Consider the following 15992-nt stretch of genomic DNA (forward strand, 5'->3'; position numbering starts at 1 on the left):
ACATCTAACATGAGCTGTCCCTCTGATGTCCTCATTCCTGATCCTGTCCATCCTCGTCCCTCCCAAAGAGAACCTCAACATCTTAAGCTCTGCTACCTCCAGCTCTGCCTCCTGTCTTTTCTTCAGTGCCACTGTCTCTAAGCCGAACAACATCTCTGGTCTCACCACCGTCTTGAACATCTTTCCTTTCATTCTTGCTGATACACTTTTATCACACAACACACCTGACACTTTTCTCCACCCGTTCCAACCTGTTTGCACTCACCTCTTCACCTCTTTTCCACATTCTCCGTTGTTCTGAACCATTGACCCTAAGTACTTAAAGTCCTGCACCTTCTTCACCTCTGCTCCCTGTAACCTCACTGTTCCACCTGGGTCCCTCTCATTCACACACATGTTTTCTGTCTTACTGTGGCTAAGCTTCATTCCTCTGTTTTCCAGAGCAATCTAGCCCACCTGTCTATATTTTCCTTGATGAAAATTTCCTTGGTCTGATGGTGTCCAAAACAAGTTACATAGTATAATACAGAAACTGGTTTAGGGGCTGACTGACTTGTTGAGCTCCTGGGCCTGTGCCCAGGTTCATCCAGTAAACCCATCTGTGACACAAGCTGATTCAGACTGAAACCATGTGTGTTTTTTCTCGTAAAATTGTCTCGTTGTCAAATGAGGTCAGACCCCTTCAGAGAACAAATCTTTATCTTCCAAGGAAGCAAATCAGTCCTTAAAAGTCTTAGTTTATAGTTTGTAAAATTCTGTCAAGATTAAATGAGTCGTAATTAAAATATGCAAACTCACTATAATGATCTTTTTTTACAATGTGTTCCTTGTTTCAGATGGCGTTCCTACGCTGGTTGACCTCTGAAACCGAGGAGAACCGGAGGGTCTTAGCAGCGGTGACAGGGATACAGGTCGGCAGAGAGCTGCTGAACAGGATCACAGGTCAGGACAAAGTGGACGCTTACAAGGTACTGAAATGATCAGCACAACAGTAATTCATGGAAATACATTTCTGTCACTGTTTTTTAATTGTTGATAGTAATATCTATTTCCTTTTTCCAGAAACCATTTTAGAAATACCATGAAAAACATCCTTATTCTATAAAATAGGAGTAATTAGCAAATAATTACAACATCTCATAAATATTATATTCAAGTTAGTAACCCCAACAAAAGTATCGAAATATCAAATCCCCAAAATATAAGAATCTAACAAAATGTGGTAAAATATCTAAAGAAGTCAAATAGAAGTCAAAAATATCTGAAATATATATATAACAAAACTTCTTAAAATATCAAAAAGTAAATATTTAACAAAAATAACAAAACAAATATTATTTTATTAGTATTTCAGAAAGTAATTCATTATACCTTTTAACAATTATAAATAAAATATATTTATTGTTGATTGTACTTTTAACCAGGTTGATTTTGTGTTTCCTCAGAGAGAGTGTATCCAGAGCATCGCAGAGTTTGTCCGTCAGAACCCACGAGCCTCACAGGTCCAGATCAATGCTGAGGTGGAGAAGAGAGTTCTGGTTTTTGCCGCTCAAGTCTATGCGCTGGAGAAGGCGCCATTACTCTGAATTTATCCATCTTTTTTCTAATTTTTTATCTTTTAACTACAAACCACTAAAATTGCATGCAATAATTATGCTCTTGAACCATTCCTTAAAGCCTCATGAAGCTCTAAAGGTTTCACTCTAGCTGTGCTGAAAATTGATCTGAAGATTTAAAACAATGAATGTTTAGCCACCAGCGACATCTGGTGGCTTCTAAAAGTGAAAGCAGCCCTTAAAGCTTGAAACTGAAACGTCACCTCCCTGAGTTAATTTTTTCTCCTGTGTGATAACAACAGTAGTAAAAGTCCTAGAGGCTCTGTGTTTTCATTACATTTGTAATAATTTACTTTCGTGGTTGATATGTGTATTAGAAAATTCTTATTGGAGAATGATATTTATCAAATTATACTTTTATAAAAAGTATTACTTAATTGTGTCAAGTAATAATATTAGTATATAAATATTAAACAATACAACTTGGTAATATTCTCATATTTATGCTTTCTTACTATATTGAATCTGTCAGAATTTTTTTTCTTCAATTTGATCCAGCTCCTGCACACTCAGACATGCACAGATTTCTCCGGAAAGCTGATTTGATTAGATTTTCTTTCTGGCAAAAAACACTAACCTCTGCTTAAAATCAAACAAAACAACTATAAAATTAATATAATAAATGTACAGCTTTTTTACGCCTGTAAGGAATGTTGTTGGGTTGGGTTGCATTAGAACTGAAATTTTATTTATTTATTTATGTATTGTTACAGCCCTGCGTAAACTTAATATTATTTCCATATTATAGTTTGGAGATACCCAGTAATATTTCTAATATAACAAATATTTTGTTAGTTCGAGCTTTTACCAACGGTCAATGTCTGGTGGATGAAATTGTCTATTATTCCCATTTGGTATATTAAAATGTATGTTCTCAGGAAACCTTGGGAATTTCTGGAAAATTAAAGAACTTTCCAAACAAAGCTGAAACTTAGGGACATTCCCAGGAGGAAAACGTCCAACGTTTATGTGTAATGTAAACATTTAATTCAAAGACCGTCTTCCGCCTTCGTTCCCCGCTCAACGCTTCCCATTGGTTGGACCGTGTTGGAAGTTCCGCTCACATTACGCTATTGATTTTCTTATTGGAGCGTCTTGTCGTTTTTACTGAAGCGTGCTCTCTGATAGGCTCGACAAAAATTGGCGGGGGGGAAGCTGCCGGATGAACTTCTCATGAAGTACAATCACACAGCCGCTTGATCAAAAATAAGGTCCTCACCGGGCTTTGTTTCCTCGTTCGTGTCGGTAAAAACTTGACTTTATCGAAATGGACGTTTCTCACCGTAATGGCGAAGTTGCTGGGATTTCTGAGAAATTGGAGAAGTAAGTAAATGTAACGCTAATGCCCGTGTTGACCATCAGGTTCACAGGGAGGAACATGAAGCTACGTTCCTGCTAACGGCGATGTGCTGTTGATTCGTGTCTGGAAATAGTTTTCGAGACAAAGACACCGCCGTAAATGTGTTAGTGTTCTGTCTTCGTGATCACGGATGTGAAAACTTTAAGTTATTGGTGTTTAACTTGAGTATTTGATGTATGTGCATATGCTACATTTCAAAGTGAAACTATATTTCACTCCGTTTAACGTTATGTGACCTCTGTAGTTAAAAGATGGTAAAATGTACTTTAAGCCTAAAAGCAGCAGTACTGACTGATCTGTCATCACAGGAATGTTCTAGTCTGGTCCACAGTTGTTACACATTTGCCTCCTAACAGTTTTCTGCAGAAACCTGAAATGGGAGAAAACCACTTCACAAAGCTGATTTCTGACCAGTAAAAAACCATCAACATTCGTTTCATCTCTTCTAGTCACTAACTGACCTGTTAGTTAGTAACAATAAAAAGTGCAAATGTCGGAAGCTGCATATAAAAGACATGAGACCTTTTAGCAAGAGAAAACATTGTCAACTGATTTTATATTTGTGCTGTAAACTGCAAAGTGTCAAAGGTGAAACATATGACAAATGTTGTTCTAGTGATGAATAAGAAACTAAAGCTGAAAATCAGTGATGCTATAGAACAAATGTGACGTGGAACAAAACCAGCAGCTTGTAAAGGTGGAACTGATTTTAACCACTTTATGTGCTGACACTTAGTTACTATACACCACTGGCTGTGGTAAGAAATTAGCTGTCATATCAAGTATTACAGCATTAATTATGGTGAGATTATAAACCGCTAGTTACCAAGTCTTGTCTGTGCTTGTAAAACACAGTGTTTGTCTCAACAGGTCTTTGTCCATGGATACAGACGACAAAATGGAAACCTACCACAGGTAACTGTAAGAGATTAAAGACACTGTTGTTGTGTTCTCTGGTTTCACAAGCTGAGATTAAATAACCTTCCACTCTGACTTAGTTTGACAAAGCTCAGAATGAAAGAAAAGTAGCATCTGGGACCCAAAAGTCAATTTTGTCAGAAAGAAAAGTGCCATGATAAAGATTTCTAACATTTATTCATTGTGGACATGAGTTTTTCTTGTTCAGCTCATGGATCACATTTAAAATAAATACAATCAGCATGTAGTCCAATGCTGGAGGGTCTGGAGTTTTGCTTTAGGTTGGAGAAATTGTTGTTGTTAAACAGCTCCACATAGATGGACCAGACACTGAAGCCCCTATAGTGTCACCTATAGGGGCTTCAGTGTCTGGTCCAGGAAGGAAAAGAGAATCAAACTACTGACCCTGTAGTCGGTGTGTTCTGTCAATTTCAAATTGGAGATGGTGCAAACATCTAATTCTGCACAGAAATGACAACATAAAATCAGTGACATGTGCTTAAACACAAGTCTGAAGCCAAGCAAACCCAGAAGACAGCAGCAGTAATCAAATAGTTACCAGTGATTTCAAGCAAATTAATGCTACTTTTTTCTACTATATTTATATTGTAGAATGACGGAAAAGGGGAACTTTGTTACAATAGCTGTTAAGTAGAGATGGAAGAATCGATGCCTTCTGACTCTTTGAACCAGTTGAAGCTATTGATTCAGAAAATGGTTCAGTGTTTTGAAAAATGGGAATCACCCCTGTAGGCATTATTTATATTTGATTGCATGACATTCTTATTTATATGCACATGCTATACTCTGAGTGGACATCAAATATATAAAGTAGCCTTTGGTACAATTGTTAGAACATCGAAGTCATTAAATTGTAATAAATAGAAATGTGTAACATTTCATTAAACACTAGTTGTGGGCAGATGAATCCTTTTAGTCCTTAAAACTAAAAACATACAGTGACATTTGTGGAACTTGGAACCACTCAAAAATACTTGGTCTGAATTACTACAATGTTATGTGATTTTCTTACAAACTTTTAAAAAATGCACACAGGTACATGTAGGTCACGAAGCAAATTCGATTAATAGACTCAGTTCAACTCTTCTCTAATGTACTATAGTACATTTGACAAGCACCATTAGCTTTCTTGGTTTTATCAAGGTGACATCTTGGGGTCATTGGCAGTTTATACAATCACAGAATCAACATTCAAGCTTCTGGTATGTGAAGAGTTGATGGTTTTCTTTGTCATGATTGTAAGTAAACTCACTGGTTTATTTTGTTAGTTTGAATAAATCAAGCAATTGAAAATTAACCACTAGCAATAGTTTACAGTTGCATTGTCTTGTTTATTCAGCCCTTTGATATTTTGTCTTTTGTTTATTTCAGATTCATTCAAGATGGTAAAGATGTTGCCAGAAAAGGTGACATGCACAAAGCACTGGACTTATTCAAACTGGCTTACAAAATTCACCGGAGTCAAAAACTTGAAAGCAGGATAAAAAAACTTGAAGAACTTCTCGCTGAGAATGACTCTGAAGAGGAAGATGAAGAGTTTGTCAACGTCAACAACAGCGGCTTAATGCTTTTCAAGGAATTACATGACAAGCTTTATGACTACCAGAGAGACGGAGTGGCCTTTCTGTACAGTCTCTACAGAGACGGTCGTAAAGGTGGGATCTTGGCAGATGACATGGGCCTTGGTAAAACCATCCAGGTGATCTCCTTCCTGTCTGGGATGTATGATAATGAGCAGGTTAAACACACACTGCTTGTCTTGCCAACTTCTCTCATCACAAACTGGACCAAGGAGTTTGCCAAGTGGACTCCCGGCATGAGGGTCAAGGAGTTTCACGGTACCAGCAAATCAGAGAGGGCTAGGAATTTGGAGAAAGTTCAGAGGAGGAATGGTGTCATCATCACGACGTACACTATGCTTATAAACAACTGGCAGCAATTGGCATCATATCATGGCAAAGAGTTCACCTGGGATTACATGATCCTGGATGAGGCACACAAGATAAAAAGTGCATCTACCAAAACAGCCAAAAGTGCCTATGCTATACCTTCAAAAAACAGAGTTCTTCTCACAGGAACTCCAGTCCAGAATAACCTGAGAGAAATGTGGGCCCTATTTGACTTTGCCTGCCAGGGCACCCTCCTCGGCACAGCTAAAACCTTCAAAACGGAGTATGAGAACCCCATCACTCGTGCCAGAGAAAAGGATGCCACTCCAGGGGAAAAGGCTTTGGGTTGTCGCATGTCTGAGAACCTAATGACCATAATAAAACCCTATTTCCTCCGCAGGACCAAGTCAGAAGTGCAGAAAAGCAAAATGAAAGAGGAGCAGTCTAACAACAAGGAAATTCCAAATCACCAAAAGAACTCGGGAGCAACCATGCCCACACTGACGAGGAAGAACGACCTGATTGTCTGGACTTACCTGAGCGCCATCCAGGAGGATATTTATAGACAGTTCATTTCACTGGACCACGTCAAGGAGCTCCTCATGACAACCCGATCACCGCTGGCGGAATTGACCATTCTGAAAAAGCTTTGCGACCACCCGAGGCTGCTCTCTGCTGGAGCCATGGCCAAGTTAGGTTTGGATGAGACTACAGCTGAGAACCAGCAGAATGACGATGTGTGTATTGACAATAACAGCATTGCTAACACCCCTGATGAGACCCTCATATCTGAGTCTGGGAAGCTTGTTTTTCTTGTTGCACTTCTTGAAAGGCTCAGGCAAGAAGGCCACCGCACGCTTGTCTTTGCTCATTACAGGAAGGTGCTTGACATTATTGAACGCATCCTGGGCAACAGAGGCTTCAAAGTATTGAGACTGGATGGCACAGTAACACAGCTTGCAGAGAGGGAGCGGCTCATCACTTTGTTCCAGAAAGATGAACGTTACTCTGTCTTCCTCCTGACCACACAGGTTGGTGGAGTTGGCCTCACCCTGACGGCAGCAAACAGAGTAGTCATCTACGATCCAAGCTGGAACCCAGCAACAGACGCTCAGGCTGTGGACAGGGCGTACCGCATCGGCCAGACTGAAAACGTCATCATTTACAGGCTGATCACCTGCGGCACCGTGGAGGAGAAGATCTATAGACGGCAGGTTTTTAAAGACTCCCTCATCAGACAGAATACTGGGGACAAGAAGAACCCATTTCGGTACTTCAGCAAGCAGGAGCTGAAGGAGCTCTTCATTCTGGAGGAAACCCGGTCCTCTTCCACACAGCTGCAGCTCCAGGCCTTACACTCCAGGTACAGGCGATCAGACCCTGAACTGGACGAACATATTGCTCACCTGCACACGATGGAGATGTTTGGAATCTCTGACCATGACCTCATGTTCTCCCTGAATGTTAATCATGACGAGGATCCAGAGGACCAGGAGGAGCACCAGTACATTGAAGGCAGGGTCCAAAAGGCTCAGGAGTTGATGAAGGCAGAGTCAGAGTTGCAATTGCAGCTGGCAGAAAGCCTGGCTCTGAGCACTGAACCAGCCTGGCTCAGACCACCAGTAGACTGCAACAGAGAACTGTCTCAGGAGAAAAACCTCAGAAATGCAAAACCAAGCCCTTCATATCCACAACATGACAGCAATTTAAATGGTTCACCTGTTTTGGTAGAGATGGACAACTCGAGCTTTGGCAAGGATAACAGCCAACAGTATTCAAGTAACCAAGTTATTGATCTAATTGCAGATGACTGTATGAGAGAGGATCAACCTGTAGAAGTGAAGCAGGATAAGCCTGAAAGGCCAAACCTGATCCTGGATTCCCCCAAACCCCAACTGATCAAGCAGGAAAGGAGCTATTTAGAAGCAGAAGATACTTCTTTACAGGAGATGATTGAAGAGTCAGTAGTTGTGTCAGAGGCTGGAGATGCTGCAGAAACCTCCATTCAGCAACAAACAGAGCAGTCCATGATCACTGAGGTTGCACATTCTGCAGATCTTTCTGTTCAGGAACTAGTGGGCCAGTCAGTGATGTCAGAGACTGATGTTGCTTCAGCAGGTGAGGGCAGCCCCATATACATTACATCGGTTGATGACAATAAACAACAACTAAACACACACTCAGAATACAAAGAGTCTAAAATGGACTTAAGCCATCCCCTTATTACACCACTGCAAAACAAAAGACTGTCTCTGTTGCAAGCATCTAATTTAAGCTTGAAAATGGACAGTGGTTCGGTTGAATCATTAGAAGGTAACTTCAATCTCCAGCTGGAGGACAGTGACATGTTCTCAGACCATGATGTTCAGGATGGCCAAGAGACCGAAGCTGAGCAGAGGCAGTTGCTTTCACAACTACAGATGGAGGGGAGTTTTGACGTGAATAAATCTCTTTCTAAAATGCACCTTAAAGAAGAATTCAGGCAAAGCCTAAGCAATGGTGATGCCTCTGAAATGGACACATCACAAGATTCCATTGTAGTTGCCAAGAGGAAAAGAGCTGCAGTGATTTATGACAGTGAAGAAGAAGGAGATGACTGTGTTGATGAGAGGCAGCAGTTGATGAAGAGTCAACTTGATGATGCCTTCCAGCAGCTTGTAGCCTCCACACCTAAATCAGTACCCAGTGTTTCAACCCCACTCAGGTCAAGCGAGAGGTTCAGAGGAAACAGCTCTGTGGCCTCACGCCGTTCACTACTCCAGTCCCTCATCGAAGACCTTAACACCAATAACCAGGACATGGCTGATGATGATGATGAAAGCAGTAATGATAGTGACTTTTCAGAGAAACATGCTGAAGAGGGGGAGGAGGATGAAGCTGCTGAGGATGGGGATGAAGCTGCTGACGAGGAAGATGAAGCTGCTGAGGAGGAGGATGAAGCTGCTGAGGAAGAGGAGATTGTTGGAGAGACATTAAACACAGAGGGAGAGGAGGAGATTATTGGTTCAACTGATGATGAGCTTCAGCTGGAGGAGATGGCCAGAGAGACAAACACGGAGGAGGAGGACGAGGAGGAGGAGGAGGAGGAGAGGGCTGGAGAGACATCAAACACAGAGGGGAAGCAGGAGGTAGAAGAGAAGAACATTTTTGGTTCAACTGATGAAGAGCTGCAGCAGGAGGAGATCACTGGAGAGACAAACACAGAGGAGGAGGAGGAGGTAGAAGAGGACAAGGTTGAGGAGGAGAATGAGTCTGGCGAGGAAATGAGCAGGAACCTTGAGTTATCAACCAATAAACCTGAACGGGTGACATCTGAGAGGATGGACCAGAGCCCTGTGGACTCTGCACCTGAGAGCTACGAGTTGCTGGTCAGCAGAGGGAGAGAGTGTTATGACAAAGGAAGTTTGGACGATGCCTTGAGTTTCTTTCTGAGGGCTATCGACATCAAACCTGGGGATCCTGCAATTCAGCTCATGATCATCCAGCTGTACAGGCAGCTGAGCCAGAGAAGGTAAAGCAGCCCTGCAACGGAAAATAAAACGTGTAATTGCTGAAATCAGCGGACAAGTGATATTAATAATAGAACATAAATGACTGCAATGCATGTCTGCAAGAGAAAATGTTTTAGCTTTGTTTCCATTTGACCCAGGTGACTGTGTTATCTGTTATCTGGCTAATGTTTATAGTTGTACCTCATGTTACTGTAGGAGCTTTAGCTATTGTCAAATGGGGCCTGAGGTTTTTTTTTACCAGGGAAAAAAATCTAAAAATCTTAAAAGGAATATTTGGGTTTTGACTGTCAGAAAAACGAGACGTGGGTGAATTATAAGCATAACGATATGTGATGTCATATTCTAGTCTTTCATTCATTTTTTTTAAATAAAAATATTCAATGTACAGTAATATAACAAAGTTAGATAAAAATCTATATTGTTGCCCATCTCCCTACACTGAAGCTTGTCAGTACGTCTCCGATCAGCTGGCAGCTCTGTGGAATTGTTGCTCCTGACAGTGTGTTTGTGTTGAGCATGTATTAAGTTCACATATTCACCACAGTTTTGTGGGAAATGAAGAATAAAACAATTGTTGACATGTTGATGTCAGTGCATAAAATTACACCTGCAAATTACGTTTTCATTCTCTGCTTCTCATTCCTTGATTGGTTGTAGTCTATGAAACACCAGAAAGAACTGAAACTATTTTCTAAAGCTCGAAGTTATGCCACCATGTGGACTGTTTTGGTTTGTTGTTGTCTGGTTTTGTTTTTACCAGAATGATCCCGAAAAAATCCCCAGATTCTCAAATTTACAAAATGCAGAATGTAAAAAAAAAAAAACCTAGAAATGTCACTTAGAAAATGATCAAACTAATCTCTGCTGCTGTTTTTGGAATTTCATGACGAGCCACCTAACACTTGAAGTTTGAGCTTGTGCTTGAGATTTGTTGAAAAATACAAATTATGACAGAATTAATATTTTATTTCTACAGTCAAATCCCCTAGTGAAATTTTAAAAAGTATCTAATTATCAATTAATTATCAATTGATTTTTCACTTATTTTACTGTTATCATCAAACCCTGTAAAGAACAGTGCTGCAGTGCTCAGTAACAGTGTAACCCTCACAACACAAAGATTTTCAGAATATGGCGTTTTTGATTTGTGTAATGCTGATTTTAAAAGCCTGTGTCATGTTTTTGTGTTTAAAAAAATGTAATAAATGCTATGTTTAGTTGTTAAATGCTCAGTTTGTTCTTTGTGAAAAACGAATGAAAATGTGCATAGTTTCCTTCAATAATCACAGTAACATGTTTCTGGAGATTAAAGTGATACTTAACAGAAAAAACAAATCATCTCAATAAAGAAACGGTGACCACGTTATGTTTTTCAGAAAAAGCAAGACATGGATTCTGGGTTGTTACTAGGATTTCTGACATGAGGTTCACTATAAAAGTCTAACGAGTCAATGATGGGATGTAATCAATGGTGAGCAGAGTAATTAAAGTTATCAGAAATGCAAATACTGTATTAGTGCATTTACTCAAGTACTGTGCTCATGTTCAGGGTTGTGATACTGTACTTTTCATGCCACGTCGTACTTCTACTTCATTAAAACTTCATTAATTACTTTTCAAATTAGGATTTTTTTACATAACATGTAATTCTAAACAATATGAGGCTGTAATGTTGTACGTTATAAAACCTCAGCTTTATAACCTGATGTCATAGGTCATAAATTACACTGGTCAACAGTAAATACATACAGGACAGAACTAGTAGATTCATCTATAACAAAAATGAAATGGCATTTTCACAACTAATGAGGGTGAATGTAATTCATGTTCCAGCTTCTCAAATGTGCTGCTTTTCTTATTATTTTCTTATATTTTTAAGGTTTCTACGTAAGAAACATGGTGAATGTGTCAGTATTCATTTAGTATAGTAGCATAATGGCCACAATGATATTTTTCTGCACCGAGTACTTTTGCTATTTCACGTAGGATGCATTACATGGTAAAATACGTCAAATCAGAAACGAGTAAATGTACTAATTCAGAAGACTTTTATCAGGGAACCACTTACAATGCTCATGTCTGTACATCACATATTATTTGAGTGCAATTTAAGTTACTTAGATAAAGGATGTTTATACCACTGATACTCCAAACTCAAATATTCCACAATAAATCAAATACATTTGTTTTGTAAAGTTGAATTTCCAAAACACAACTTTCCCAGAAAGGGCTTTACAACCTGTATGACAATGACAATCTCTGTCTTTACACTATTGAATCTGATAAGAAAAGAAGTAAAGACTGTAACTGCAACTAGCGGCTGTAGATGAAGTGTTAAGGTTTTGTCGTTGGTTTGACACAGCAGGTAAGAAAAAGAAGAAACCTTTGTATCAGACTCCAACATTCACACACAGAGTGTCCGGGTGACAACGAGCATCCTCACTTCAAAATCATCCAAAATCATTTTACACATCTTTTGTCTTCTTTTAATGATACTACAGCACTTAGTTTAGAAAGATGTGCTTTTTTTCACTCTTTTGTGTTGTGGATTCTAATAACATTTTTCTTTTCAGAAAATCTTTGTAAAAATCATAAATAGCTGAAAAACATGTAAAATATCCTCATCCTATAAAAACGGGTAATATATTCAGCAAAATTTTTTATATCTGACAAAAATCCAACAAAACTGGTAAAATACATAAATCATCACATAAATCTATCACATAAATTCTATCGAAAAAGTAAATATCCAACAAAGATGAATATAAAAAATATTACAATATTTCAAATATTACAAGTTCATTATACATTTTAAAAATGGTATCTTAATGTCTTTATTGTTGATTGTATTTCTTTAACCAGGTTTGTGTGACAGAGTGTGACCAGAGCATCACAGAGTTTGACCATCAGAACCCACGGCCCACAGGCCCAGATCAGTACTGAGGCAGAGATGAGACTTCTGGTTTTGTTTTTAATGTTCACATCTTTTATGAAAATGTCAGTGGTGTAATACTGTATTCACAAGTGATGTTCTTATATGAGATATCTGGGTCAACACTTTCCATTCAGGGGTAAAACATTGAGATAAAACTCTGGATTATATTTTGGAGCCTGAAACAATTACTGGTGCAATGGTGTTTGACATTGATCCACTACAGATAAATGGTGACTGCAACAGTCTCCTCTTTCAAGTTTCTCAGGATTCATATTGCTGGTGACCTAACATGGACCATCAACACGTCGGCAGTGATGAAGAAGGTTAAACAGAGACTTAATTTCCTCAGATTGCTGCAGAAAAACCACCTGGAGGTCAAACTACTGCTGACTTTCTATGACTCCACAATAGAAAGCGTATTAGATGCATTACAGTGTTGTGGGCAGGAAAGTCCTGCAGACAGGGATAAAAACATCACACAGAACATCATCGGCTGCTCTCTGCCTTCCCTGGAAGACATCGCCAACCTCCACTGCATCACCTGGGCAAGGAACATAGTGTCAGACCCATCACACCCCACCTGGTCTCTTCAACCTTCTGTCCTCAGGCAGGAGGTACAGGAGCGTCAGGAGACGGATAAACCCAATAAAAAACAGTTTCTATCCATCAGCTATTAGACACTTAAACTTCAAAGAGCAATTTTAAATCTGTAACACTAATGGCAAAGTGCAATAAGTGTGTGTGACTATTGAGTTTCTCTCTTTTCTTCTATTTTTACTATTTTTACTTACTTCACTTAAAATGTGATATTTACTATTATATAACTAGGTGCATTGATTAGAGCTGCATCACTAATTTCATTGTACAACTGTGTGTGAGCAATGACAATAAAGGTTATAGAGGTTATGTTTGTACTGGAGATCTTCCCATGCCAACTGTTTTCCACTGTTCTTGTCCACCAAAGCGCTAAATGTGTGTTAGTCTTAGTGCTGGAGCCATGAAGCCTTATGAAGCTTTGAGGCTTTCACTGTTCTTTGTGCTGAAATTAGATTTGAAGCTTTAAAACAAAGAAAGCACGGCAACATCTAAAGCCTGCGATTTCAGCATTACAGCATCTCCCTGTCTTTTCTTAATGTAATAATAAAAGTCCTAGAGCCTCTGTGCTACATTTGTAATAACTTAGTTTAAAAGTCGCATTCTGATTGGAGGATAATATATGTATTATTGTTACAACTTGGAAATGTTCTTATATTTATGCTTTCTTGCTATATCTCCATATTTTATTTTGCATTGTTATGTCACTGATGTCCCTAATTTAGCTGCAAAGCATAAAAACACTCTGAAGCTCAGGTGATCAGCAGGCTAACACACAGTTCTGCCCCATTCAGTCACTGAACACATCATATAGACAAATCCATACACCATAATTACTGCTGTTATTACTCTTTGCACAACTCTAAGGTGTGATTTAAAATTTTTTTTATTTAATATTGTAGTATATGTTAGTGCACTGTCGTTTTTGAGAAGAGCACCCACAGTTTCGTTGGACTTTTTATGTGCAATGATAATAAAGCATATTCTATTCTATCTGCTGCTTCAGATGTTATTAGTGTGATTGCTTTCAGCAATCACACTATTGTTGTTTCCAGTATTTAATTTTATTATTTTTATTATTATTCCGTATTCTTCCGCCCGTTTTTCGGCGTGCTGTAAGTCCTAAATGGTAAAAGCTGCAAACATGGTTCCAACTGTAATATGTTAAGCATGGTTGGGAGAGGTGTGCTATTATCCTGTGTGCTGATAGCTAATGTACTGTAATTATTATGAATATTAATATGAATTTTTTTTTGAATGGAAAGTCTATGGAAGTGATGTTTAAACTGCAATATCTCAAAAACTACACATGGTAGCATGATGCTGCTTTGTCTAGTACTGTCCCATCATGAAGTGCTTCACATGTTTCATCGTGGGCACTCTAGCGCCACCGTGTGGTCAGTTACCAGCATGTTTATGTTAGTTGTTTTGACATGCTACTACTCCTACACGCTTACAGCTAGAAACATGCTTCCAACTGTAATATGTTAAGTACAGTTAGGAGAGTTGACGCATTACTCTGTGGGCTGACAGCTGATGTACAATAATTATTATGAATATTTGTATGATTTGTTTTTTGCCGTCTATTAGAGCAATCATCACATGGCTGTATCTCGGAAACTACACGTGATATTGTTATGAAACTTTCAGGAAAGCTGCCCCATGATGAAATACTTCACATGTTACAGTGTGGGCTCTCTAGCGCCACCATGTGGTCAGTTATTTAACTCGTTTTTTAACTACAAAAATTAAATTTTTTTTTTCTGATTTCACTTCTATGTTGTACAGGGCCTTTAGTACTACCACATGGCCGTTCGTGGTACTGCGACTGTTTCAATCTTTTTTTTTAAGCTAATGCAATGACTGACTTGAATGAAATTTTACACGTACGTGCAGGATACTGCCCTGAACACGCGTGTTAAACGTTTCTCCACTGGGAGGCGCTATTGTGGGTGTTTTTTTTTTTTGGTATTTTATCCTTAGAACTTCATTAGTGTTGAGAGGGCAAGATGGCAACAGTTGATTTCTTTGGACAGGCTGCCATCTGCTGGAGAGTTGGTGAATAGCAATCGAAAACTTCTTCATTGTTTCATGTGCTTTCACTAGTTGTTCAATATTTTAAAAAACTACACATGCTACAGTGTTGCCTGTCGCTTCTACAACGTTCAGAGCTGCAGATTCGGCGATGGCTGCAGCGGCTGCGGCAGCTGGCTTTCAGCAATCACACGCATTTTCTGCAGGAAATGCCCATTCTAGTTAGTGGGAGAGCTGTAAGCACAGCTCTCACACTATTGAGATCCTTTTCTTTATTATTATTATTATTATTATTAGTGTGATTGCTGAAAGCAATGGTTGGGAGAGGTGTGCTCACTACATTGTGTGCTGTCAGCTAATGTACTGTAATTATTATGAATATTAATATGAATTTTTTTTTGAATGGAAAGTCTATGGGAGTGATGTTTAAACTGCAATATCTCAAAAACTACACATGGTAGCATGATGCAGCTTTGTGGGATGCTGTCCCATGATGAAGTGCTTCACATGTTACAGCGTGGGCTCTATAGCGCCACCGTGTGGTCAGATATCAACATGTTTATGTGCGTTTTTTGACATGCAACTAGTCCTACACACTTACAGCTAGAAACATGGTTCCAACTGTAATATGTCAAGTACAGTTAGGAGAGTTGATGTATTACTCTGTGGGCTGACAGCTGATGTACAATAATTGTTATGAATATTTGTATGATTTTTACTTTGCATTGCCGTCTATGGGAGCAATCTTCACATAGCTATATCTCCTAAACTACACGTGATATCGTTATGAAACCTTGATTACTACTGTCCCATGATGAAGTGCTTCATATGTTTCATCGTGGGCTCTCTAGCGCCACCGTGTGGTCAGTTACCAGCATGTTTATGTTAGTTGTTTTGACATGCAACTAGTCCTACACGCTTACAGATAGAAACATGGTTCCAACTGTAATATGTTAAGTACAGTTAGGAGAGTTGATGTATTACTCTGTGGGCTGACAGCTGATGTACAATAATTATTATGAATATTTGTATGATTTGTTTTTTGCCGTCTATGAGAGCAATCTTCACATGGCTGTATCTCGGAAACTACAGGTGATATTGTTATGAAACTTT

The 15992-nt window shown here is 39.1% G+C and overlaps 1 protein-coding gene across 1 annotated transcript; it reads left to right on the forward strand.

Annotated features, from left to right (window-relative positions):
* The first annotated feature begins 2656 nt into the window (after window positions 1-2656).
* Window positions 2657-9933, forward strand: LOC137136355 (DNA excision repair protein ERCC-6-like). Its single transcript, XM_067521638.1, has 3 exons — window positions 2657-2939; window positions 3847-3891; window positions 5287-9933. The coding sequence occupies exons 1-3, from the start codon at window positions 2884-2886 to the stop codon at window positions 9317-9319; spliced, it is 4134 nt and encodes a 1377-aa protein (XP_067377739.1). The 5' UTR covers window positions 2657-2883; the 3' UTR covers window positions 9320-9933.
* Window positions 9934-15992: the final 6059 nt, after the last annotated feature.

This window comes from Channa argus, chromosome 11 (assembly GCF_033026475.1).
Source record: "Channa argus isolate prfri chromosome 11, Channa argus male v1.0, whole genome shotgun sequence".
NCBI classification, from domain to species: Eukaryota; Metazoa; Chordata; class Actinopteri; order Anabantiformes; family Channidae; genus Channa; species Channa argus.

Excerpts from the sequence above, each read along its gene's own strand:
- LOC137136355 (XM_067521638.1), top strand. The coding sequence starts at position 2,884 with ATGGACGTTTCTCACCGTAATGGCGAAGTTGCTGGGATTTCTGAGAAA. Across the intron at positions 2,940-3,846 it reads ATTTCTGAGAAATTGGAGAA|GTCTTTGTCCATGGATACAG; the intron begins GTAAGTAAATGT and ends TTGTCTCAACAG. Across the intron at positions 3,892-5,286 it reads AAAATGGAAACCTACCACAG|ATTCATTCAAGATGGTAAAG; the intron begins GTAACTGTAAGA and ends TGTTTATTTCAG.